Source organism: Pseudochaenichthys georgianus, chromosome 15 (genome assembly GCF_902827115.2).
Source record: "Pseudochaenichthys georgianus chromosome 15, fPseGeo1.2, whole genome shotgun sequence".
Taxonomy (NCBI): domain Eukaryota; kingdom Metazoa; phylum Chordata; class Actinopteri; order Perciformes; family Channichthyidae; genus Pseudochaenichthys; species Pseudochaenichthys georgianus.
In genome coordinates, this window is record NC_047517.1 from 31,722,695 (window position 1) to 31,749,248 (window position 26,554).

The following is a 26,554-nucleotide window of genomic DNA, read 5'->3' on the forward strand; positions in this document are numbered from 1 at the left end:
GTTTCCTTCCTCTGTGTCTGTTTTTGTAAGCTGCACGTGTGTTGTTTGTGCGCTGAAGTTCAAAGCAGTTCACCTGGAAGCTGACATAATTATGAATAATTCAGTGTAGTGTTGTGGAAATGCACACATCATTTGTTTACGGTAAAAATGGAGAAAGTTAAGAGCATAACTGGGGAAGAAAAGGAGTTAAATATAAAAGCCCCATTTCCCCCTAAGACTGAGGTTACAGTAAGTCTACTGTTTGATACTTCAAGTTATTAATTGTACATTTTATTTATATTAAAAAAAAGATAATTTTAGCTTTAATAAATGCCTTTCTTTTACAAAGCTCATATTCTCAGGCTCATCCTTTTGTTGGCTGACTAAGTGTGTTTCTTTTTGAATCCATGAAGATGAGAGTCTGTTGGAGAGCTCCATCTGTTTTCATGAAACTTGAATTACAAGACATAATCATAATTAATGTGAATGAGAAAACAAACACGACGAAGCCTTGGGATGAGCCCTACAGGACACCTTCAGTTCAAGTCTCGTCAAATTACACTCCGAATTCTGTCATGCAAGTCATTTAGAAATGTAATTTTAGTTTTTAATTGCTTGCTGCTTGTTATTGCATGATTTTCATCTAGCTGTAGAAAAAAGTCCTACACCATGAGAGAGCGATAGGCTTATTTATCAGATCTTGTCCTAGTCCTCTGGGAGATAGGAATGTATTACCCGTATTAAGTTCCATAATTGGAAGCAACCACATCTAATGAATGTGCATAATATGGGCATTGATACCAAGTGACTGTGACAAGCACTTGTAATAATATCCAGCATCATCACTGTCATGCAGAGGCCTTCAATCTCATGTTTCTTTCTTTTTGTCAGTAATTGACAACTGACTCTTTAATGTTTGAAGTAAATGTCTTTTGACAACTTGCTTTGAATTTGAGAAGCTTACATGTTTACGGGCACTTTATGCTCCTTGAATAGAGGGATTAGGGTGGCTGGTGAACGTGAAGGAGATAAAACTACTCTGACTTTGAAAGCTGCCTTCACACGATGCGCGATAAAACAATACAATTGTCGCTTAGCACAAAAGTTAATTTGCAAGTTTAGGTTTTAAGAAGTTCAAATGTATTGAACAAAAAGGAAAAGTCCCTGTCTGCTATTTGGTGTTGACTGTGTTTAAGCACATCTGCACAGACAGGTCTCTCGAGGCTCTACTTCCTTTAGATGTAAACTACATTTCGTTGTCTTAGTACTTGTACTCTGTGCAATGACAATAAAGTTGAATCTTAATATTAATCTTACTTCCTGTAACAATTCTTAAATAATTCTTAATTTTACTAAAGTGACATCGCAAGTGCAATCCAATGGTTCACTCTCTATAATAAAATAAATATTGGCACTAACTCAAGAACAATTTCTTCACTTCTGTGACTCAAACATATTATTTATGTTTTTTAAATTTATTTGTATACAGTATGAGAAATATAAAGCTGTTTTTGGAGCATTAAATCATGTGAACATTTCACAGTAGAGGCTCAAATACTAATATGAACCTGAAAATGAGCAGGGCCCCTTTAAGCCAGTTGTTTCAGAATAAAATGCTCATCGAAAGCCTGATCGCCGTGATGAGGATTCTTAACGTCTTTCCGCTTCAGTTTCCCTCTCCAGAGTGGGACACAGTGACCCCAGAGGCCAAGAACCTGATCAATCAGATGTTGACCATTAACCCCGCCAAGAGGATCACCGCCGACCAGGCCATCAATCACCCCTGGGTCTGCGTAAGTCACTCTGCTCGCCTTCACAATACATCCTTTCCAGTGTAAAATATAGCACACATGGTTTGGATCACCTCTCACACACTTACACATACTCCCAGATTGACATTGCAAAATATATAGTAAGTATTTAACTATATAAGTATTTCATGTTTAACTCTCTTTTCAAACCAAAACACATCTACAGTAATACCTCAATGAGTTTTACATTATGTACGCTAGCAGAATTTTAGCTTCATGAAAAATAAAACACTGAATTCTCTGGATTCATTTATATTTAATGACGTTATGTTTATCTGTAATGTTGTTTCCTCTCCTCTCCAAACAGCAACGCTCCACCGTGGCCTCCATGATTCACCGTCAAGAGACTGTGGAGTGTCTGCGCAAGTTCAACGCCAGGAGGAAACTGAAAGTGAGTGAGGAGCAGAGGTGGGAAGTAGTGGAGTACAAATACTTCCTTTCTGTACTTAAGTACATTTTTCTGGTATCAGTACTCTACTCCACGATGCCTTTTTTTACTTTTACTTCTTACATTTTTAACACAAATACCTGAACTTTCTACTTCTTACTTTTTCCAAACAGCTGGTTCCTTTAGTCTGAATGTGTGTCTGGTGGCGTGATCATTATCATTTAGAGTCATTGCGTGCCTATTGGTTTGAACACGATCCGTGTATCCATCACTTCCTGGTCTTCTCTAAAGAAGAGGGACCAATGGAAACGTTGTCATGTTGCCGTCTTTCAGCATCGAAACATTCATTAGCTAACAATGACATTATTGTTCTATTAATATAAAGGGAGGTCAGGTACTCTTTAAAGCAGCTGCTAGCTATGGGTACTTTTTACTGAAGTACATTTCAAAGCCTCTTTACTTTTACTTGAGTAAAGAAGTTTACTCAGTACTTTTACAAGAGTATTTTTAAATACAAGTATCTGTACTTCTACTTGAGTAAAGGACGTGTGTACTTTTACCATCTGTGGTGAGGACACAATCTTTCACACACATCAACATTAAACAAATCCTTCTATTTGTGTGTCTCTCCAGGGAGCGATCCTCACAACAATGCTGGTGTCCAGGAACTTTTCAGGTGAGCTCTGGCAGTGAAATGAATCACACATCAAGAGACAACAAACTGATACGGCCCAAAGACCTCAGACCGAAGTGCTGTTGATAATATAATAATCATTTCAATGAAGCCATGCAAAAAAACCACCTGGATGAAGAGAGACTGAGGTTTTGTGTCGGAAAACTACTTTGTCCTGTCATTATATTGAAAAATAATACCTATATTTAAAGTTTAATACACTTTATAGGCAACCACTTATCTGACATCTAATAGAGGCCTAATGATACAAATGGCTGTTCTTCTTCTTCTGACCGCACATTATGATCTGCTTGTCAGCTCTGTCTGCAGTCTTGATTTGGCACTTCAGGCGTTTGGCTTGGATTTCCTCCTCGTCAGCAGTTTGCTCACCGAAACACAGCTCGCTTTTGATTGAACATCCAATTTGTGGCTAGACGGTGGCCTAGTGGGCTAATGCATTAATGCTATTTGGACCCGTGTTGATTTGCTTTCATGTCAGTAAAGCAGCTCCTGTGGATTACAACCAATTATTCTCAGGTCAAGATTGATCTAGACTGAAGAGAGGCAGACGAGCCAGACCTCTAAATTACTTTAAACAACACTGCAGGCAAGTTCATCAAGTTGATGTCCACGGAAATAAGATTAAATCATGCAGGTGTTTTGATGCTGAGCACATTTCCCTTCTGCTGCCTGACTTCATCCTAATTGAAACACAATCTTGTCTTCAGTATGCGCGCTTGACCCAAACACTTTCCGTAAACATCCATTTGTTCTCATTCTTCTCCAACACTCTATAAATTTAAGAGTATCTGAGAAATTGAAAAGGCTCTCAAGCTTTAGTGAAGCTCGCGTCCTAGCTATGCCTCCACATTGAATCCCTCTCTGTCCAATAGTGGGACGGCAGCATACCAGCCCTGCCGCTACTACCAGCACGGCCGCAATGGCACAGGAAGGTACGTCTGCTTGAGGGGGCGTTGGAGTCGGGCGCTGCCAACTCTGTGCTCAGGCTGTTGGCATGTGGCCTGGGCAGCTTGAACCCCTCCACCTGCTGCCTGCTGCCTGCACACTGATCAACCACTTTTGAATGGTGGTCATTGCACTGGGGCATCTAACACAAACACAAACAAACATGTAAAGGCAAACGAAGCTCAGCTCTTGACCTCTCAGTACTGCTGCGTGTTGCGATGCTCTAATGAACAGAGCTTCCCTTCAGGACGGGCTATTTCATTTCCTGTGTCCAGCACAACGGCCATTTAACTGACACCCCGCATGACCCTCTGACATCCAACGAACGCAGCTGCCACTCAGCAAAGCTCTGTTTACACATCACTAACACAACTTGGATGCAAATCTTATCCTTTATGCATTTTAACCTCTACTGATCCAACATATGAAAAGGTACACCAGGCTTTAACCTCAGTAACACTTCAAGTTTACCTCCTTTAATTTAGTTTGTGTCCACAGCACTGGCCTGATGCCCAGTCGATGCCTGCCTGTGCTCGCTGCAACCTCACCTCCGCATGGCTCTGGCACTAACAGCGAGCCAAGCATGTGTATGGGCTACAACACGGAGCTATATGCTAACCTGCATGGGAAGCTGTTTAATCGCTATGCACAGTTATTGATTTTCTTTGTCCCCTCTCTCCTGCCTGCCAAGTTGTGTTTGTGTGAACAGAGAGAAAGACTTAAAGGCATCAGTATGCTTCAAAGTGTGTGCAGGAGCAGTGTTTAAGGGGAGTGGGTGCTACGCTAAGGTGTTAATAATGGCCTTGTTTTATCACAATGGTTAAATGTCTTGATTTACATGCAGAGTAAAAGTGAAGAAGTTGTTTTTTTTATTTTGCAAAGATGTCCAGCCTTTAATATTTCTGCTCACTCTGATACCCGTTGGGAATGCACACCTTGACACCTTTAAAAGTGGATGCTGCATGTTTAAAAGCCACCGTCATTGCACGAACCCACCACCTCTGTTAACATGCCGTTCAACACACAGTAATAGCCTGCCAGGTGTGTGTGTGCCTGCAGTTGTCATCTTCCGTTTTCAGTTGTGTATTTCTTGTAGACGTTGAGATGCGGATATTAAACACGTTACTGTTTTCTTGCCTTTTCATTGCCCTCCTTCCTACTTTATAAATGGAAGGTAAGGGAGGATCATTGGTACATGACTTACCCAAATATGAGTGTTAATACAGTCACATAAAGTGTGTGTGTTTTTAATCTGTGTGTGTGCATGTGTGACGTTGTATTCACTTGTGTCTGGTTATAACTGTGTGGACAGGTTTAGAAGCAGAAGCACATAGTGTTATGTTGTGTGATCAATTGTAGCCCAATATAAAGTTTAATTTCACATGAACTATTTAGATGACATTACATTGTGCTGTCAAGAGTGAGATATACTACTTTTTGTGTGTCCTGTTTGTCAACCTGCAACTTTTGACACATCTTTGGTTTAGTTGAAGGTATTAGCTGTACACACTGGAGTCAAAATACATTTTCCTTGGTGATACTCACCTATTTCAGCAAGGAAGTGCAAACATCTGGTTGTTAAAAGCTTCGCATGGACTTGAACTACTCTAATTAATCATTTAATTAATTGAATTCATGTTTCTGTGGAAAACCCTTAGGTGGGAGCCCTTATCTGCTCTGAGAAATGTTGACAATATGGAGTAGGACTTTACCTGAAATAAAGCGAGGTCTGATAGCTAGGGTGTCAAAGAAAATACGAGTTATCTTACTTTAAATAATGAAACCTTCTCCAAGTTAACTTTAATATTTTCCCAATTCTTACAATCGTGTCTCTCTTTTTCAGCGTGCAAATCCTTACTAAACAAAAAGACGGACGGTGTGAAGGTGAGTCCTCGGACCCATGAGGGTTTTGTTTGATTTTCTACTTCTGTCTTTCTCTTCCTCTCTTCTGCCGTCTCCCTTTTGGCCTGTCATCCTAACTTCTCTCTAATAGCATGTATTGTCTTCTATATTATGAACTAATGAAACCAACTGTTGGATAACCTCTGTGCTCTGGTGCTTCATACGTGAGATTAAAGCCAAAGTAAAGGACACAACAAAGACAAGAGACACTTGTAAAATGTTTTGATTTTTACTTCCAGGTCTTTTCTCTGATTCACAGCGATCCGAGTGAGCGTCTTGTCTCACTTTGTTTTGATCGACAGTCAGCGTCAATGCATGCAGTGAAGCGCCATGATCAACAAATAAGATGCTCATTACATACAGGAATTTAAACAATAACTGAAACAATATACAAATAAACTGCACAAACAATGATTTAAACCCTTTAGTTGTCCTTTCAAAATGCACTCGTTAAATTGTTTTTGCAGCTGATTCTTTCTCTTAGTGTCCCTGTCTCATCTCTGTTCCTGTGTAAGCTTGTGCCGCTGTTTTGCTTTTCTCTCTTTGTGGGATAAATCTGGCAGCTTCACTCGTTTACTATTTTGATTAGTCTCCTTGTTTCCCTATGAACCCTTATTCTTTTCCTCCTTTCCATTGCTGTCTGTCAGAAAAGGAAGTCCAGCTCGAGTGTTTGTTTGATGGTGAGATCGGCTCTGTCGTTTCCGTTCATTTTTCATTCTTTGTCTCTCTTCGTCTTTTCGAGTCTCCCCCCCCCCCCCCCCCCCCCCGGTCCTCTCCTCCCTCCTCTCTTTTCTTGTCACCTTTTGGGCAGAGAAGCTAGAGGCATTGTCTTTGACAGTTTACGTCTTGTCCAATTTGTGTTGGATTTCCATCCAACATCCCTTCATCTCCTCCTGCATAAGCGCCACCAACACCATTGCAACTCCTGACAAACACCAAACACACTCATCCCCTTTCCGTATCCGACTTCTGATGTCTAAGATCAGACATGTTGGCTTGCTTACCAACATCCCTAACCATCACAGAACAGAGGGACATTCTAATCACCTTAAACATCAAAATACGATCATCTTCAATTATTGCATTATGTATTGTTCTCTCATTATTTTTCATTTGAGTTACTTTTTTCTCTCCCTCTACCTGTAAATAAAACAGCTGTCTTGGTAACTTGCAGATTGTCTAACTAGTGACAGTTCAGTCATTTTCAAATGATAAAAGTTTTATAATCACAAGCAGCCAACGAGGAACCAAAGTAACTTACATTTAAATACTGTACGATCCTGCTCTGAATCTATTCTGGTAAACACCCTTCTTGTAGCTTTTACTGGAAAACATAAACTCAGGGAGATGTCATTCTTTAAAACATAGTCTGCAGTTACCGTACTTTTCGGACTATAAAGCGCACCTGCATATAAGCCGCAGCAGCTAAATTGTCCGTCTGTCTTGCTTTCGTTCTGTCTCTCGGTTCCACTTTTAATTTGGCGCGCTACCTCACTCTTTTCCGGCCTCCAGCTTTTGCTGTTGGAGCCCGCTTAAAGGTGGCGGGCGCGGACCGGTCATAGAGCCCATAGAGTTCAAGGTGGTTAATTTTACCTGTAAAATCCATAGATTTAGGAGGTTCCCTAGTGGCCGTTAGCTGAACAAAAAAAATGGGGAAAAAAGTCGCGGTTTATAGTCCGAAAAGTACGGTAGTTTAGATCTGGTATTCTGTAAAAGGTAATTTACATTATCTTTCTTGAACACTTTGCTCCAATTGTTTCATCAGCAATTGAAGTCAATAGATGTTATTTAAGAGGAGAATAAGATTGTGACTTCCCGTTATATCTGACTCATAATTTCAAAGCTGCCGAAAATGAACAACACACAACCAAGTCTGAGTAGCGTCTTCATATTGCTGATGTTTACATTAAGACTGCGGATAAATCTGGTGAAATATATCCGGCTTATTTTCTCTTCTTGAAGTAACTGCAGTTTGCCTTGTCGGTGTTAGTGGAGCACATTAGTTTTTCTGTTAGAAGATGTTCCTAGTTGGCCAGGGAGGACACCAAATACTTATTTAAAGTGTCACTGGGGTATTAGCTCATCTCAGGGTTAGAAAAAAACGGCTTAAAATCCTCCCAGCACTTTGCTCATAACATAAAGAGCACGTCCATACCTTTGATCTTTTTGCGGGAATACTGATTGCATTCAAAAAGCTTCTCGTTCTTCTTTCCCGTTAGTAAACCCGAGTGAAGGGAGAGTCCAGCTGAAACTGTTTTTCTTCTATGACCTAAATCTACAATGTGCTCCAGATAAACCCCTATTCTATTCAAAACAGCATAACACTAAGTGTTTTAGTGTGCAAGGAATACCAAGTGACAGATGACGTCTGCACATTTCAATACATGATTAAAAGGTCACGGATGAAGCTTTAAAATGATCATTATGAAACGGCTTCTATCTTTTTGTTAGATACTCTCTCCCTGTTTTTCAAACTCTACATGTTTACAGATTTTCTGTAAATTCCACTTTTACATCATTTAGGTTATTTGACAGACTTGATAAAGCTTCTCCAGAGCTTCAGATATTATTCAACTGCTTTGACCGGCTGACTCGTACTAACCATGGCTAAGTTGTCTACTAACAAGATTCAAGGCTTTTATTGTGATTCGTACGTAGCTACAGTGGAGTTATGTCGATGACAATCTTAGGCCCCAGGCTCCTCCAACAGTGCAACACAATAAAACAGATGGAATAGTGCAAGTAAATACAAATAGAATAGAAATAGTGCAATAAGAGTCTTTACACAAGTGATAAATAATGTTTAAGTTGCAAACAGGTGAATGTACACGATCCTGCAGTAATTGCATCGATATGACAGATTGTTAAAATCACCACAACGATTGTAGTGAAAAATAATGTATTGATATTTACTTTTACACATTTTAAATACATCTTGATAACTTTAAAATCATGGCTTTCAACGTATCCGTTAATTATCAGATCGCAGCCAGTGAGCCCGACAATACACCGTTTCATTTATTTAAAATATATGCTTAATATACTCTAGTTTATCAATGTGAAGCGCTGCAGAGAGAGTTGTTCATTCACTGAGTCTGTTTTGTAACAGATTGCAGGGACCTGTCTAAAGGTTTAGGGCGAACTAATATGTCGCTGTTTAGCTAAAGTAGTTTGGTGTGTCAAATATTAGGGCTTTAGTTTGCATTAGATAATGAAACAAAATGCAACCATACAGTACATGACTTACACATTCAATCACTTTCCTCTAGCATTGGAGGAAAGCCTGTCATCAAGGCCTTTCACTGCATGCAAAGACCTGGACTGCCAACCATTATTCTAACTTATGTTCTGAGTCGGTTATGTTTTCTTTTGGCTGTGCTTCTGCCAGAAATAGTTGACAGATTTCTGGTGCTCGTTTCAGATACAAACCTGTGATTTGTATTTTTATCCCAGCATATGTTGATATACTTATTTGTAAAAGTGCTGGGAATATACTTAACAATCTTATATTACGTTCATTGTCCTTAAAATGCATGTGCTGACTAACTGTTCTGTATTTTTAGGAGAGCCCTTCACTCCTAGCGATACACATATTTAACAAAATACTCATTTCAGCTAAACAAGTTAGAAAGTGAGTACGCTCACATTATTGTTGGAGCGGACACTTTGCTCCGGATAACCAAAAGATAATTTTGAAGCTAAAACTGCATTTTTAAGTGCATAAGGCAGCAGGGTGCAGGTGATAGATAAAGATATTCAGATAAATCTGTTTATCATTGCTCCCTGATTGTGACGTTTTCAACTCTACACACGTACAACTCGTTGGATGTGTATACTGGCCGTGTAATTGCTCAATTCCTGCTTTCCACCTGAGGTTCCCAGAGGCTGGTTTACAATCTGAGCCCGGTGGAAGCATCATTCTGTGTTGTGTTTCTCTGCCCCAGTCGCAGGGCACCAACAGTAAAAACAGTGTAGTAAGCAGCAGCAGCACCAAAGACAGCAGCATGTCATCTACAGCACCAATGGTACCTCATCTCTATTTGGTTTCTCTCACGTTGCTTTCTTTTTTAACCGCATCATGTCATTGTGTTCACCTTTTTCAATGTTAAGTTCTGTCTCTTCATCTTCTCGTGTCACACTCCATGTTAAGTGAATTATGTTCTCGTCCTTCATCTCCTGCCTCTTTGCTTCTGTCGTAAGCACCAACTGTGATGGTGGATTTGATGACTTTAAAATGGAACAACTGCTTTGTGCCTTTGGGTGTCCCTCCTGGCTTGTGTTTTACCCAGACCTCCCGTGTATATAGGTATACATTTACTCTGTGAGCTGCGCTGACAGGTAGACAAATGACTTTCATTTTGCAGTGCAACAGCAGGCACTTAAAGCTGGCTCTGTTCAGCCACTTCCTGGTGACATCAGGGTGATTGTTTGCCTTTCAGGAACAACAGGTTTATGGCAATTTCTTGGAAAGCACAGCTCACTAAAGGTTGAAGCTTTATCCACCATTAAAAATGGATCTTTTACAAATTGCTTTTTGATATGTGAATTGTAAACAAGGAGGACTTCTGGGTAAAGCAGGAGCCGGAGTCACTGAGGGGTTGTTATTGTATGAGGAAGAAGCCCCTGTGTTTATATATGTGATGGAATTACGTCATTTATATAACAAACTTGAAATGACTGTGGGTCCGTCCAGAGGTGTGACAGAATGGTGTACACAGCTCAGAGTATGTGAATAAATAACTAAAGAAATATTTTCTTTTTGAAGGTAGAAAGATTTAGTCTAATAATATAACACTCAGTCTGGAATTAACTGCTACATCTGTACAATTGTAAGATGGCCGTTGCTCATGGTAGGAAATGACCCTATTTACACATATGGACAGTTAGATGAGAGGAACACACCCGTGCAGAAAAGGATAAATGTACCCATTATTTTCTATATTATGGCTTTGCTGAATTCTGCTCACCAGTAAATGCTAGTAAGTTAAATGCCAAACTGGCCAAATTGAGAACAGTTAGTCAAAAAATGGCTAGTGTAGATTCCCATATGTTATTGAAGGGTTGATTTTTTGTTTCTGGATGTTTGTATCGACTGACTAATCCAGAATACCTCACTTTTTTCATTTTTAAACGATGGATAACTGGGAGCTCTTGAGTTGTCTTTGTGCAGAATGTTTCTGTGTCAGTCACGGGTGAGGAAGAGGAGTGGTTACACAAACACACAGTCACAAGGTTCTTTATTTAGTCATAGGAACATAGCTACAGTGTTGTTATGCCGATGAAAATCTTGTGTCACACACGTAAAGCAGTTTATGCTATTCATCTGGAAGGTTGTGATGGGTAAAGATTCACATTGTCATAACACTTAAGGGTTTGTGGATTCAGACTAACCAGGATTGCGAATGCCAGTTATCTAGATTTAAGATGTGATGTAGTATAATATTATATAGTTTTGTGTGTATTTACTAGCTGTTTACGTTTATTATGTAGCATCGTTTAAAAGTATTATTATTTTTGGAGTGCTTGCTACCTCAGTTAATTTATGCACCAGGGTTTTCATATACTTTATCTCAAAGTGGGTTAAATATGCGAGCTTCCTAGATATAACTTCCTCTTTGATATCGAAGCAAACTGCATTTCAACACAGTTAAAAACCTAAGGCGACATTATAGCGTCTTACCATCTGCACTCACAGTTACCTGAACACTCAGAAACCCTCCTCCTCAGCCATGGCTCTGTCTGGTGAATATCCAGGAGCTTGTTTAAGTGTTCATGGCATGCATTGTGGGAGAACACACCTCCTTTAAGGCCACTCTGCTGGGGACAGACTGACACTGAGCACCTTGACATCCACACTCACCATAAATGCTCCACAGCCTCTGCACTGTAGCTCCTGTGCTTTGTCTTGGTGTGCGCACATGCGTCTGTTTTGTATATTTGTCGTCATTGTACGTGTTGGTATTCCCCGGCATCTCCTCCCCCCCCCCCCCCCCCCATTCCCTCCCTGCATGTTAAAGTGTCTCCTACCTCCCCCCAGGAAGCCCAGACAACTGTTGTACACAACCCAGCTGACGGCACCAAGGTAAGCCCCTCCTCTCCCACCTCCAGCCCCCCCGCTGCTCACACCTGCAGGGGACTGCTGGAGGATTTTCTCTAAACACACTAAACCATGCAACGCTGTCAAAACAAACGACTCTCTGTGCTTCATTGTGCAACTTATTATTCTTTCGCTTCCTATTCACTCAAATAGAGGTGAATCCTGTGAACATTTCAAATCTGGAAACACAATTAAATCGATGTTAAGGTGCCCAATTATTGAGCCACTGCAAATAACGTAGAGTTTCATAGTTTTTTTTATTTGTATTAATACATTTAAAAAATGTTGCTCTTCCATTTAAGAATAAGGAATTGGGACAAGTGAATTTAAAAGACACGCATCACTTTTCAATTCTATTTTAAATTGTTTATTCATTTAAAAGAATATCATAAGAACATATACAGTAAGTATGAATACGGTGGTGTTACCCTTCAGATCAATACTACACTCTGACCAACCACCACGCTGCTTACGCTGTAATGTTGGTGTGCACGCTTGCAAATGAAGGAACAAATACACAACTTTTTTCCAGTCACACACTGACATGCACTTGCACACTCCTTCCTGATACAATTACCCACACGACTTCAAATTGCTCACACACTCTGCTGCTCTTGTGTGTGTGCGGCTGCCCTCGCTGCTGTGCTGGCTGGTTTGTGCTCCTGGGAGGGAGTCGTCCATCTGTCCGTGTTCTGTGTGTCCGTTTGGCCAAAGCTTCCTCAACCCTGTCTCACTTGCACATAATAAAATGTTTTGTTTTGCTGTTGCTCTCTCTTCCCCACCCTCCCTGTCTGACAGGGCTCCTCAGAGAGCTGCAACAACACAGAAGAGGAGGAGATGAAAGGTAGGAAAGGTACTTGTCCAACTTTCACCTTCTCTGCATGCCTCTTTTTGATCACTGTGTATGTTGTCTTTTAAACTGCAGATCTTAATAAGCAAACATAAACATACATTTGAGTTGAGGCTTCAGGTTACTGTCCACTCTGCTTCAATCAGGGCAGTAGAGGCGAAGAGATCCAGATAGTTTAGTGCATGAAAACAGACGGATGCTTTACAGGAAAGACAAATGTGAGGTGAAGGATATAAAGACCCTGCATGTAAGCGGACTAATAACAGTGATGTTATCTGTATTAGGGCTGCTCAATTAATCGTATTTTAATCGCGAGTACGATTATGGCTGTCAACGATTACCAAAGCAACGTATTCGAAATAATACGATTATTTTTTTTTTTTCAGTTGAATTATACTTAAAGTTCAGGGTAATCAACTGTTAAAAACACACTGTTCAATTTTTTGAAAAAAATTTTCTCCAATAAATGGATGTTTTCAAAGTCAATGAATAATCGCAATTATAATTATTGACCCAAATAATCGAGATTATGATTTTTGCCATAATCGAGCATCCCTAATCTGCATTCACATCTTGTGCAATTGCTCAAAAGCTAAACCTCTTGCCTCCCTGTCGGTGTGCTCGAGTGTGTGCCAGCATCACACGCCACAACCTTCAGTTGAGCGCTCTCTGCTCGGGGATGACCCTTTCAGGTCATCAGGTGAAGTAGGACAGATCTGCCTCTGGAAAAGTAGTTAATCCAGTTATTTAAGTTGCTTAATGTGGATTAACAGGCACTTGATTTTATAGTGGATCATCTCTGACATGCAATCGGGAGGCAGTTGTGCTGTGTGTCTCTCCAAGGTTGATTACACTTATGTATGTAATTTGGTTTTGATTAAATCATCTGGGAAATGATTCGATTGCTCTTGTGTTCTCTGAAACACAAACTCTGTGAGGATGCATCAGCTCCTCCATGTGTGAACGCACAGTGAAGTCACAGGGTCGCGGAAAGGTCTGTTAAATGAAGCACATAATGTCACAAAATCTTCGATGGCGGCTCACACATTTCCTGCAGCCTGTCGCACCAGCCGAGCGCATATGAACACAAACGGCTACATAGTTACTTTCACATTAAACTCCTCACATAGATCCCTTGCACGATTTCTACTTTACCTTTAATGTAAGTAAGTCAACCAAACATTGTCTGCTTTTTAACTGAATGTATCATTCAATAAATCAATGTTTTACACACATATATTCAAAATGGTGGATTGAATACTTCCCTTTTTAAAATCTGGCTTTATTTGACTTGAAATGAACAAACTAGTGATGTAACTGCTTTGACAAGATTTAAAAGTAAAAGTGGGGTACAGCCTGTTAGTTACACAATAGAGCAGTAGTCACATCATGTGCTGATAAACTAACAATAACCACATCAATTGTTGAGTCACATTCTGTAACTCGTAAAGTGTCATACTCTTTGTTACGGTGAAACCTGTTTTCACTCCCTCACTACTTAAACTAAATGTGTGTTTGATGAGAGCTGGTGCAACAGGCAGCTGATCTCTGTGTGGCCTCGATGCTCGGGCATTCTTCTCCTCAGAGGTGAGGGGATCTTGGAGGTTTCGCTACATGTGTTTTGCTTTTCAAGTTTTTTTGTTTCCTACTTTCTGGAGTCTGAACCATCGACCTGTGGGTGTGCAGCTGCGTCTTCAGTGTGTTGGGATTTACAATAAGATACTATCATGTGGAATCAAGGATGTTGGTGGATGCAGACATTTTGATCATTTGAAGCAAACATGAAATCTCAGATCTCAAAAGTGAGGGTTTGCACACTGCTTTGTTGGTTTTAAATGGAATACTTCTGAATCTTTCTTAGACAAAACCTGCCATTTGAAGATGTCTCATCACGCTGTGGGGATTTGTCATTAGGCTGTGATTAACAATTATTCCATTTTGTCTTTTCACATTTGCAGAATACAAAGCTTGGTATCATTTCCCCCAGCCTAAGGCGATGACTTTGAGAAAGCAGCACTTTTCATGTTTTAAATGCTGCTATTATCAAAAGTTGTACCATGTTGATGTATCAATGAACTAAAGAGTTGCAGCTTACATGTACTTCTGTAGTGAGATGCTCCCTGTCAGTGTGCATCTGTTTGTGTTGATGTATTTGTCTTGTGATGGGGCAGTGTCTGCCTGCGAGTCCTCTACTTCAAGCAGTGTGACGTTAAGCCAGTGCAGCACTCTTGAGGACCAGAGCCAGTTACTGCAGTACCCCGCAGCACCCAGCTGTAAGTCAGCAGCAGCTTCCCTCTAAACACATCTATACTGCAAGCAAAACCAGACAGTGGGTCATACAAAGGCTCCTTCTCTCTTCTCCCCTCCTGTGCTGCCATCTTCTGGCCCCGGGCCTGACTGCACCGACTGTTCCTCCTCCACACTGAGGCCCAGTTCCATTTAGCCCCTGCACCCGCTCCATACCCACTTACACCTTGTTGGCGCTTTTTCAAGGAGGGTCTGCCACATCAAGTGCCTTTCTAAACCACTTAGTGAAGAGTGGGTTATCAAACCCTCCAGCAGTGAGTCTGCATCGCATGAGTAGGTGCAACGGTGTTTGTGTCCCTCATGGAACAAGCTGTGTAAAAGTAGTTCCACGCAAACATTAACAAGTGAACTACGTGACAAAATTGACATTTCATACAGATTTTTATACAGATTAGTTATTTTGCCTAAGACCATATACCCTTGTCTAGTCCGTGGACATGTGCAGCTGATTGTAACGTTCTTTACAGGGACAATGCACATTAATCAACAACAGCACTTGAGTCCATCATGTAAACGTGCCAGATTTAGCCATTGAGGCTGATAAACCTTAGTGAGAGGAAAAAATGCCACTAAAGATGTTTTTAAGTTTTACTTAAGAGATACTGATTAGAAAACATCGTTATGAACATTTCTTGTTTCTACTGGAGAGAGCATAAATCGACCAAATGCTTGCCACTGTAATTCAAATCCTCCACCTTTTAAATAAGGAGCCTCATTGAGTGCAAGGGTGTATGGGTCTGTTTGGAATTGGGCCTTTTGAGTACCATGACTTCAATTTCCCACTTTTACTTCTCTACACATAAACAATGTTAAATTCCATGTATATAGTTGTGTTCATGGCGTCTCAGCTCTGCTAAATATGACTTTATTTCACTGGGATGCCTGCCTGCAGTGTGCCCCCCGCAGGACGCTGCTAACAGCTCAGAGTCCGCTCTGCCGCCCCCTGCAGGCAGCAGCCGCACCCTGCAGCACAGTAAGTGCAGGCATGTTGTGCAGTGCTTGTGCGAAAGGCTCCTGAAGCAGTGTTCATAGTCAGTTTAACTTTCACCTGATGGCAGAAGGTTTGAGGACTTATGAACACAGAGTTACATGCAGGTGTGGTGGATCTGCTAGCTGGCTTTACTGGCTCAGCAGCTGCATGTTAAGTATAAAATAAACACTGGTCTAGTGGTTTATTACTCTGTAGATCAATACCCAACCCCAAATAAAAAAAATCTAAATATGGGACGCAAAGGCTGAATATTGACTGTTGTATGTTACGCCAATAATAGTTTTATGAAATGTATTCACGGCATCAGATACTCTTGATGCTGTGTGCAACATGGAGCGCGTGGTGTGTTTTTGTACAGGGTGATTTCAAAATGTCATTGTCATTATTACCAGAGGGCTCTGTGCTGAACTCATTTCAAATGTCAGTCAGTTTGGAGAGAGAGAGAGAGAGAGACTGTAGGAGCAGCGTTAGTGTTCAACCTTCAAAGTGACTTCTGTCAGACTTAAACCTCCTCTTGTGTTCCCCTCCTCCTCTCTCTCTGTCCTCAGCTCGTAAACAGGAGATAATAAAGATGACGGAGCAGCTGATTGAAGCCATCAACAATGGAGATTTTGAGGCTTACACGTAAGTTTGCAAATGCAATTAAGCAATACAAGTCATCATGTTGTCAGTGCTTTGTTGAGAGCATTTTGACCTCTACATTCTTCATTTCAGAAAACACGTTTTGTATAAAGGTTATTTATGTTTTCCTCTCTCAGGAGAATCTGTGACCCTGGACTGACTTCCTTTGAACCGGAGGCTCTTGGAAACCTGGTGGAGGGCATGGACTTTCACAAGTTCTACTTTGATAACCGTAAGTTACTCAGTGTTGCATTTATTTTATTTCTAAAATATCTGGGAACATTACAGATTAATAAGAGAAAGGCACCCCGTGGAGTTTTCCTACACAGATCTTTTATTGAAAGCTCTTAGTTGAGTTATTCTGACTTGAAAGCATGGTGTATCCTTCAGACCTAACCAGTCAATTATCTTTCTATAACTTTAAGGTTCATTTGAGACTAAAGCCTATCCAAACGTTATGCTGTATTTTGGGGGAAACGTGTGTAAAATGATAAATGAGACATGATGAATGTACTTTTAAATATCACTTACTTGTTTGAAGCTGCCAACATGTGTCACTTATGGCATCTATAATATGCTAAACGATCTCAAATGTGGATACTTAGCTACCCATCGACACCTGACCTCTGTTTACAAACAGCTGAACTTCCCATTCCCACCCCCACAGTGCTGAGTAAAAACAGCAAGCCCGTGCACACCACCATCCTGAACCCCCACGTGCACCTGATCGGGGAGGAGGCCGCCTGCATCGCCTACATCCGCCTCACGCAGTTCATGGACGCTCAGGGCCGGCCGCGCTCCTGCCAGTCGGAGGAGACGCGGGTCTGGCACCGCCGCGACGCCAAGTGGCTCAACGTGCACTTCCACTGCTCCGGAGCGCCAGCTGCCCCGCTGCAGTGAGCCGACACCAGGCCCAGGTACATCACACCTCGTTATCATCACTATCTATCATGTGATCAACAGTTTCACACCGTGTGCAAGGAGTGTGGCAGACCAGGAGTTCTCAGTACTACGACTTTATAAAGACTTTTTATTGCATGCTAGGAATATTTTCTTATGTACTTTTTTTCTACGCCATACGTTATGATAATTTTGATGCTCCTGTGTTTTTTGTGACAGAGTGTGCTTGACTTGTTATTACTATATATATTGAATTTTTGCAATTGCAATGTATACTATTATTTAAACGAATGTTATGACATATTAGTGTTTCTTATTTATAACATGCTTTAACCAACTTTCTACGACATGGCATTTTTCATTTTATTATTAATTATGTATGGCAGGCTACTCTGCACATTTTTAAGAACATTATGGCCTTCTATTATATGGTGCCTTCACACCGTTGTAATTATTAATTGTTTGAAAGTTTTAAATAACACCAACACAATTCCTGTGTTCTCCATTGAATTGAATGCAACATTTTCAGCTACATATATCTCTAAAACCATTATTTTAGTTCTAGTTTTAAATAACTTTCCCACTGACGTTTCCTTTCCTCTCTCTCTAGCTTTGCCTGAAACTCTAAAGCTGTTTGGAGCGTTTTATTCTCTGCGGTCGGATTTGTGCCTGGATCCTGGCGGGGAAGAGAGGCAGCTTGGAGAGTTGTAAAATCACAAAAGTGGGGAAAAAGGGTGATTATATTAAAAAGTAAAAAAAATTAAATATATTTCAAAAGCTTGACTAAATGACCGCCCAACACGATCCAGTCAATCCTCGCTAGGGGGGGGGGCCCAGCTGACGCTCCTGCAGGTGGTGCATGCTCGGGGGGGACACGGGGTGAAGCTGTCCCGTCTCCCATGGCCTTTATTTCCCTGTATCTGTTATGTCTGCTGTCTGGAAAAGTATTACAAATATATATATCTAACTGAAAAACAAGTACACTCACCACATATTGAACAGAACTGGGGCGATGAGAGTAATATCTGGAAATGTGATTTATATTTTGTCTGAGAGCAGCAGAACGTCTACTTGAATAGAAGTTTGTTTGACAGGTTTATGAGGGTTGGTTTTATGGGAGCAACTTATATCTACTTAATATCCGAATTTATCATCCATTTAAGTGTCAGGTTTGAGCGTCTGTACACCATGTTGTGAGGCGTTGAGATTCGTTACTGAATGGACCTTTGTTTTGATTTTGTGTTTTTGTATCATGTGTTATGAAGCTGTTTTTACCTGTATTTTAAAGTGTTGAAAAAGGATCATTTTTAATCAAAAGGGGGGTTTTATTTAATAGAAGTGTGTGTGTATAAACAAATATTTATATTAGGAAAAAAGGGGATGTACTGTACGTTTATTTAGGGTGAGGGGAGTTAAGCATGAGTGGGTTTTTGTCTCTGCTTTGAGGTCTCGAGGGTGTACGGTATATACACACACAAGTACTCACTCCAGTGCATGCACGCGCGCACACACACACACTCTGAGGGTCCAGCCGTTAGGGTTGAGCCTCTCGAGCTTTAGACACACGAGGCCAGCTCATCCTGAAGTTGCAGAAGGTCTAAAGCTCCTCACATCTCTGAACTACCTAACCTGAAAGCACCGAGGCACTCTCTCTCTTTATCGTTATTTTGTGTGTCTTTGACGTGAAGCATGAACTAGTTGATCGAACGGCCTGTACTGTTTTTGCACAGACACTTATGACTCGATGCTGTTGTGTTCACTCTTCCTGATCCTTCCTGCAACTTCAGGTTCCGCTCGCCTGACTCCTTCCCGTCCCTCCGCCTCTCTACTTCTATCATTCCTGCCTCTTATACTTACTCCACGTCCCCATTACTGTCCGAGTAGCACCTCGTCGTGTGATGATGATGTCACCCTTATGCCTGTCTCTTGTTCTGACCGTATTCTTGAAAAAAACGTGTGTCGTCCGTCTTGGCTTGCTGTACTTCTGTGTGAAGTCATGGAAATATTTTAAAAAGCATGTTCAAAAGGGAATGGAGCCGAGGGATTGGACAAAAAAAAGGCATGATGATTTGGCGGGGCTCTGGGACCTTCGCTGATGGCAATCAATGGATTTGGTCCCTTTTTGTCACAGTTTTTGTTGTAAAATGTCGTAGTTGTTAGTGTGTTGGTGTTGATATTTTTATTTTAGCCAGATATATAAAAAGAGGGGATTTGGAATAAAGGAAGCTGAGACTGCCACAAACTTTTTTTTACTGCCCGTTGCTCCTCACATGCTGAACTCTCGAGATAAACATACTTAATAACAGAGGAACTCACAACATCATACAAGCACATGAGATAAAAGTGTCTCCCTCCAAAGAGGAGAAAACATATCTCCATGTCAGTCGTTGAACACTGTTTTTTCACTGTGTCGTACAAACTTGTGAGTGTCTTTCTACGCTGCTCTGTAGTAACTCACGATCACGCTTCAATCACACACCGTGGTAAACACTGACAGATGAGCATATTTAAAAAGATGAATCATAGTGAGGCCTGTCCTCCTGTGGACAGGCCTGTGCTTCTGACTGATGTGACATATCTGACATGCCATGACCACTGTGTCCCTCACAAACACACACACATTTCTGCGTCATAACAGGGATGCTTTGTAAATCTGTTAGTAGATCTGTTGTGCTGTGGCCCAGGTGTGTGTTGATGCCACCAAATCTGACTAAATGCTTTTCTTTCATTGTGGATGTTTGATTGGAAAATGAAGATGCAGTTACACTTTACGGGTTATCTTACAGAGGCGAAACTGATATTGGGGAACAAATAGATTCATAGTCAAGTTTGCCGAAGTATTTGGACAGCTGGATTTAGTTTAAATGTACACTTAAGATGATGGATATGGAGCAAATCATTGACTATCGATCTGAGAGTGATCAATGTATAACTCGCAGACTTTTGGCAAATAAAAACCAAACATTTCTCTTAAAAATATCAGAATCTTTGAACCTATAAAAAACAAAACTGCCCCAATTGAATATAAAAAATGTCCATTCATACCACATCAATTCAGATATAAGATTTACATTTAGTAGGACTTTTATTTCACACTTGTTAATTTACTTATTAAAGTTACATAACTACCTATGTTTCCGTAGAGAACTACAGAGTGGCCTCCCTGCTTCAGCTGAAGATCCATTGCAACATTTCACCATTGACTTTTAAAGCTTGCTGATGTAAATAGAAAATGTGACCAAATATAGACTTACCTTCACACAGAGTAAAGACTTTGATAAACTCCTTTTAGTTAAAATACTTTGGCAAATACGCAATATGTTAGATTCAAACAGTACCTGAGGAAAATGTTGAAACGGGATTATTAAAACCACAATGTTAAACAACACTATATATGCAGTTCTACAAATGGAAGAAATATGCATGTGTACTTTCTGGTAATTTTTCACTGTTTACTCAATAAAGAAATGGAAATCTATGTTACTTGCATCCTCGAGGTTATGAAATGGTTCCGTCTGAGATATCAAAACAAAGTGATGTTATGTCACATTAAAATTGTTAGCGAAAGCCTTAGCTTGTACTACGTGAGTAAAATGCATTGTAACCTTAAACTGAAGGGGCTACACGTGTGTGTCTATACTTTGAGTTTCAATGGATGCTGGATTTTTTTTTTGCATGACCATACGGTTAATAAACATACATTTAAAATATCACGTATTTGTTTGAATGGTTGTTCTTCATAGGTGTTATTAATCGAAACATTGAAGAGTATTTAATAAAAATAACATTTCAATATTGGTGTTGGTTTCTCTCTCGTCGCAGCTTATTGTTATGGATGCAGTAATAAACATTCAATGGTGGTTGATAATTACTGTTTATATATATTTGATATTTAGCATTTACTGTACTGTATGTATACATTTGTATTTTAATAGTAAGGAAAAAAAACGCTATTTAATGTTACGTTTTCAATATGAGTGTATTCAACACTGGAATACCAATTAATGCATTCGTTGACATGTTGATGACTTTGCAAACACGCATGTCATTTATCAACAGTATTTGCTTAAATATTGTTAATATTTAAACCCTTTTATCCCAGAAAAACATTATTTGAATGTTTAAAGATCGTCTTTCAAACTTAGTCCCGAGGTTTCCTTTCAAACCGTCTGTTATATCTGCTGTAGCTGCAGTACTGACAGTCACCTATAGGTGGAGCCAAACACCAAGCAAATCAACCTAAAGACTTTAATCCTGTTGTAAAACACTCGGCTGCACTAACATACTGCATGTGTATTAAAAACGGTTGGCAGTGTTCAATAGCTTCCATGTCATGTGACCAAATGACTCAACCAATGCAGGATTATATCGATACACTGGATAAATTAGAAACGCTTCTATTTTAAATGAATATTGTTTACATTATTTGCAATAGCTTCCATGTCATGTGGAACCACATGTGCTACCAAATCAATGCAGGATTGTATTACTACCTGTAGTATAAACAAACAATTACAAGTTAATTCTCCATTTCCCCAAAGGGAACTACAAAGTCCTCCATTTAGTGCAACAGTGAAAAGATATAAGAAGATTGTGCCGCTTTCATCCACCATTTTCACTCCTTTAAGGGTGTGAATGTTACCCCTTTAAAACAGGAGAAACTTCTGCCAGGGTTCCTGAAAATAAAATGATATTTGGGTCTGTATGTTGTGGGTTTAGCATTAAGACATTCATACAAAAAAAGAGCACACTTTAGGCTTGATGATTTTTAATTACATCAAATGGATTTATGTAAAAAGTGGAAAAGGAGGAAAACACTGGGTTTCATCACCATCATGTTCAACATGTTCAACACAGCTACAGAAGTCTGCACGTTCTGGGTCAAAGGTCACCGTACGGAGGGCCTTCTCAGGAAGTACAAATACCGTACTGTGGAGGTATGGAGTTAGCAGGAAGTGTGCTTTTACGGTTTCCTTTTCAAAGCAGGATGGGAAGCGATACATGACATGTAGTGTGATTTACCGACATATGACGATATCTGATATAAGCTAAGATGAACAGTGTGTAGGATGTGTTTCAGGGCCTCCAGCTGTTTATAGGTCACCTGACACACTCCCATGATGAGTCTTTTTTTCTCTCAGATCACATGACCTTCACTCATGATTGGCAGGCAACAGACGCCATCACACAGCTGCTATGGCTTCCTGTCCAAGTCCATTTGGCATCCTTTCAAATAACCTCCCCTGACGTTGTCCTCTTCTTTGATTGGACAAAGATTGGCTGATTGTTTGCTCCATGCAGATTGTGATTTTCAGCATTTTTAGCAGGTTGGTGCTGACATGCTTTTAAAAATGTTCTTTACAAGCCTTAACGAATGTTATCCTTTCTTGTCCATGCTGCATATTTACAAACACACATTTTGTGATCATGGCATTGGGCAGGAGAAGGTCCTACTGACTTAAAAGTTGCACAGAAAATCCAAAATGGAGTCACATCAGTCTGGTTTAAGATTGCCCTTTTGGCTGTTGTGTGAACATTGGCACTTAGTCTCAGTCCGTAGTGCACATCTAGCAATCCGTCACACTGAAGGACACATGGCAGTGCAATCTGCCACAGCTTTAGTCTTTACAGAAGATCAAAACTGTCACAGCAACATTTTCTAGTATTTTTTCTGTTTCCTTGATTCAAGGAAAAAAAAACCCAAACAGAGAAGGAAGCCACTTTTCTCTAATCAAATGTCCTGGGTTAAAATAAAACAAAAAAAGGAGGGAAACAGGGATATACAATCTTTTCTCACTGTAGACGGTCTCAGCAGAATAACTCTACAAGGCTTCAGACTCACAGCTCCAAGGCCACCTTTCTCTCTGAGTCCCAGGCAAGCAAAGAGTGGAAAGAGTAAGAGTAGAAAGGAAAAGGAGAGAGATTACGAAGTAAAGAGGCAGCGTTGAAAGAAAACACAAAGTAAAAAAGGAGAGAAAAAGATTAAAGTCAGAAATTGTAACAGTCTGCAGTGATATACAAGAGAAGGAAGCAGCCAGCCTGGGTCTACATGCACTGTGGAGGAAACAAGAAGGGGGAAGGATTTCAGCGCGACACCGAAGCCATGCAGCAACAACAAGCAGCCTGACAACAGCAAAGGGACTATTTTCTTTGTTCACCAGCAGGAAACACTCAGCAGTCACCTTCACCAACAACACATCGGAAGCATCACGGAGGAGGGATACGTGAGGTGGTGTGGGGGGGGCTCCTCTCGTTGGGGGACTTCGGGACACAAACAGGCAAAGCGTTCAGCGACATGGGTAAACGGCCCATATGCCATGCAGACCCCCATCAGGGTCCCATCGGGGTCCCATAAGGCGGCGTTTGGCACCACAGGGACAGTGGACAGGACAGTGAGGAAGAGGAGGAGGGGGATGAGGTTTGTGCTTAGCAGGGGAAGCAAGTGCACGGCAGGATGGACGACATCTGTTACACCATGTTTTAGGTTCCCATGGAGACAAGACTGAACCCCCCACCCCATTTCTCCCGCTCGAGCAGCACTCACTCACCAAGCGCTCACAGCATGGTAGCAGTTTAGCTTTGCTGCGGCTCCCCGCTCCTGCTTTTAGACTTTCTGCCCTCCACATCTGTAGGACAAAGGCAACGTTTATGTTACATCTGAAGACAGTGACGAGAAATCTTCATTTACTTCATACCGGAATATAATTCAGATTAATATATAAATACATCAAAGCAACTTCAAAACAGAGTACAGAAGCAGAAATAAATAAGGATCTAGAGGTGAACAGTTCTACTCTTTTTGGCACAGAAAGCAGTGCTCGTCTTTGATTATAATTTAAGGGTTACTACAATCTGTACAAGATCTCGTCTAAAATACATGATCAAATATTATCCATATGTGTGGTGCGTCAGGGTGAGTCAATACAACATTTCAGATGCCAAAAGAAATGATGTACGCTTCATTCACAAAACAATCTGACCATTGAAAACTCAACTCTACTTTTCTCTTCTCTCAACTATTCCCTCTACTACTTCCTGTGACTATAAAGAGCTGAATACAAGTCAAATATAACCCCCCCCCCTGGTCCTCCACTGCTTTCACTCTCAGCTTTCTCTTCACCAGCTACACCTTCCCTCAGATCATTTTGGGAATGAAGCTTCATCATTTTGTCACCAGCCCAAGATGAATGACCATCAGATTAAAACCCACAGAGATCAGGTTAATATCAAACAAAAGAAAATACAGAAAAGGTGTCAAAAAAACAAAACCAACCGTACACACCGTCAATATATATAAAAAAAAAAAAAAAGTACACATGATAACCATTTTGATCACAGCAATCAAAATGAGCGTCGGACAAAACAAAGCCGTGCAATTTAGTGAATGATGCAACCGAGTTAAAAAGCAGTGAAGAAGACAGAAACCCAAACAGCATCAGTGACAGAAAGTGGAAGCGAATGTATTATCCCACACATTGAAAAATGTGGCCCACAATGCTTTGTTTTATTGGACATTAAGATGATTTGGTAAACAGAAACTCTGAGTCTTGATGCATTAACCCCAGACTGCAGATAATAGCAGAGTGTTAACGGATTGGATGAGGAAACAATAATATGGCTGTAAGATGAAAGAACATTCATCAAAGTCCCACCCCGGAGAATAAGGCAGAAAACAAAAACAACAGCGATTCACCAATCAGCACCAAACAGAAAAAGAACAAAAACAAAAACGCCACACAGAAATAGTGCTCCAATAAATACATGCAGAGGAGGATTTGTAATTCATCCATTATTCATTCTCCCCCTCTTTTCATTAAGTCTGGGGGGGAAAGATCAGCGAGCCGGACCCCCACCTCGTTCACACACACCCGTACTCATACCACAGAGACTGGTTGTCCTCTGCATTCAGTGACTGCTCCAAATTATTCTCACCACTGGGATCAAGGCCCTCGTTAATTTCTGTCACACTGGCTGGGCTGGATCTCATCTGGCCATTTGATTGGCTGTGAGGCTCGTTTTGGGAGGGGATAGGAGGAGGAGGAGGAGGAGGAGGAGGAGAGTGTGTTTTATTCGTAACAGGGGGCCCGCTGATGTTGCTGACTAGGGAGGGGTTTAGAGACAGGAAGGGGTGGGTTAGGCACGCCGACTCACTAAAGATGGAGTCCATGAACACGGACTCTACAGTGAAGGAGGGGCCGAGGAAGGACTCGAGGGTGGAGAGGTCGGGGTCCTCCAAGCTATGGCAAGGTAAGCTGAGTGACTTGGGCATGGTGGTGGTAAGGGGTCCCTTTAGGTCGGTGCTGGAGGGGTGGTACTCACTGGGTGTGGGCTGGGAGCGGACCCCAGCCTTAGTGGAGGCGCCGTTGGGAGACGTATCCACGGAGATGGGGGACCGGCTGTCCTTGGAGAGCAGGTCGTGGAGGCTGGTGCGCCGCGTGGAGCCCTCGGCGGTGGAGATGACGCTGCTGGCGCGGGGCAGGGTGGACGAGGCGGAGTCCAGGAGTCCCGACACGGACGTCGCTTTGCCCTGCGACGACAGGGAGGAGCGGAGGGGCACGGAGCCCCTCACCCGGGTGCTCTCAGCCTTACGCAGCGTGGGGCGGCCCGGCTGACCGGAGGATCTCGGAGGACGGTCGGAGCTGACGGGCGCCGCTTTCCCGCTGGCGGAGCGGAGGATGCCCCGGGCCTTCGTGACAGGACGCTCCTTCTGCACATGCTCAGAAGAGGTGGAGAGGCGGGGGGAGTCCTCAGTGAGGTTCTCCTGACTGCCAGACTGCAGGAGAGAGCAAACAAACAGCATGAAGAACAGGAGCATTACATATTCCATACTAGGTCTTTTTATCTTTTCTAAATGTATCAGCATGCTATGTTTCAATTCAGAACTGTTTCACCCAAAAAATGATTAAAACATAATTCTATGATTGTGATGGTTTTCCAGGAAATGTGTTTTCTTTACTGCTCAATGACAGTTTCTTGAATATCTTTGACATGTGAACAAACGGCACATGTTATGAAGTAATCCAGGGCTTGAGAAAACACTGACATTTTCAACAACATTTTTTTATATAT

The 26,554-nt window shown here is 41.3% G+C and overlaps 2 protein-coding genes across 27 annotated transcripts in view; one reads left to right on the top strand and one right to left on the bottom strand.

Annotated features, from left to right (window-relative positions):
• Window positions 1-21,198, top strand: part of camk2g2 (calcium/calmodulin-dependent protein kinase (CaM kinase) II gamma 2) — a 57,622-nt gene extending 36,424 nt beyond the window's left edge. Inside the window, exons 10-23 of one of the 22 annotated variants that reach the window (XM_034100703.2) lie at window positions 1,650-1,772; window positions 2,098-2,181; window positions 2,812-2,854; window positions 3,745-3,804; window positions 5,661-5,701; window positions 9,664-9,744; window positions 11,757-11,801; window positions 12,615-12,669; window positions 14,838-14,939; window positions 15,866-15,946; window positions 16,513-16,588; window positions 16,723-16,817; window positions 17,253-17,502; window positions 18,096-21,198. In XM_034100703.2, coding sequence (XP_033956594.1) covers window positions 1,650-1,772; window positions 2,098-2,181; window positions 2,812-2,854; window positions 3,745-3,804; window positions 5,661-5,701; window positions 9,664-9,744; window positions 11,757-11,801; window positions 12,615-12,669; window positions 14,838-14,939; window positions 15,866-15,946; window positions 16,513-16,588; window positions 16,723-16,817; window positions 17,253-17,485 — 1,119 coding nt within the window. In that variant the 3' untranslated portion in view covers window positions 17,486-17,502; window positions 18,096-21,198. Of the gene's footprint in view, window positions 1-1,649; window positions 1,773-2,097; window positions 2,182-2,811; window positions 2,855-3,744; window positions 3,805-5,660; window positions 5,702-6,366; window positions 6,400-9,663; window positions 9,745-11,756; window positions 11,802-12,614; window positions 12,670-14,837; window positions 14,940-15,865; window positions 15,947-16,512; window positions 16,589-16,722; window positions 16,818-17,252; window positions 17,503-18,095 lie in introns of all 22 variants that reach the window. The other 21 variants (XM_034100704.2, XM_034100711.2, XM_034100712.2 and 18 more) reach the window with 21 other exon arrangements.
• A 1,038-nt stretch (window positions 21,199-22,236) lies between these two features.
• ccdc88ab (coiled-coil domain containing 88Ab) overlaps window positions 22,237-26,554 on the bottom strand; it is a 72,923-nt gene continuing 68,605 nt past the window's right edge. For 3 of the 5 annotated variants that reach the window (XM_034100409.2, XM_034100408.2, XM_034100407.2), the window contains one exon: window positions 22,237-26,258. In XM_034100409.2, coding sequence (XP_033956300.1) covers window positions 25,344-26,258 — 915 coding nt within the window. In that variant the 3' untranslated portion in view covers window positions 22,237-25,343. The remainder of the gene's footprint in view (window positions 26,259-26,554) is intronic. The other 2 variants (XM_034100412.2, XM_034100410.2) reach the window with 2 other exon arrangements.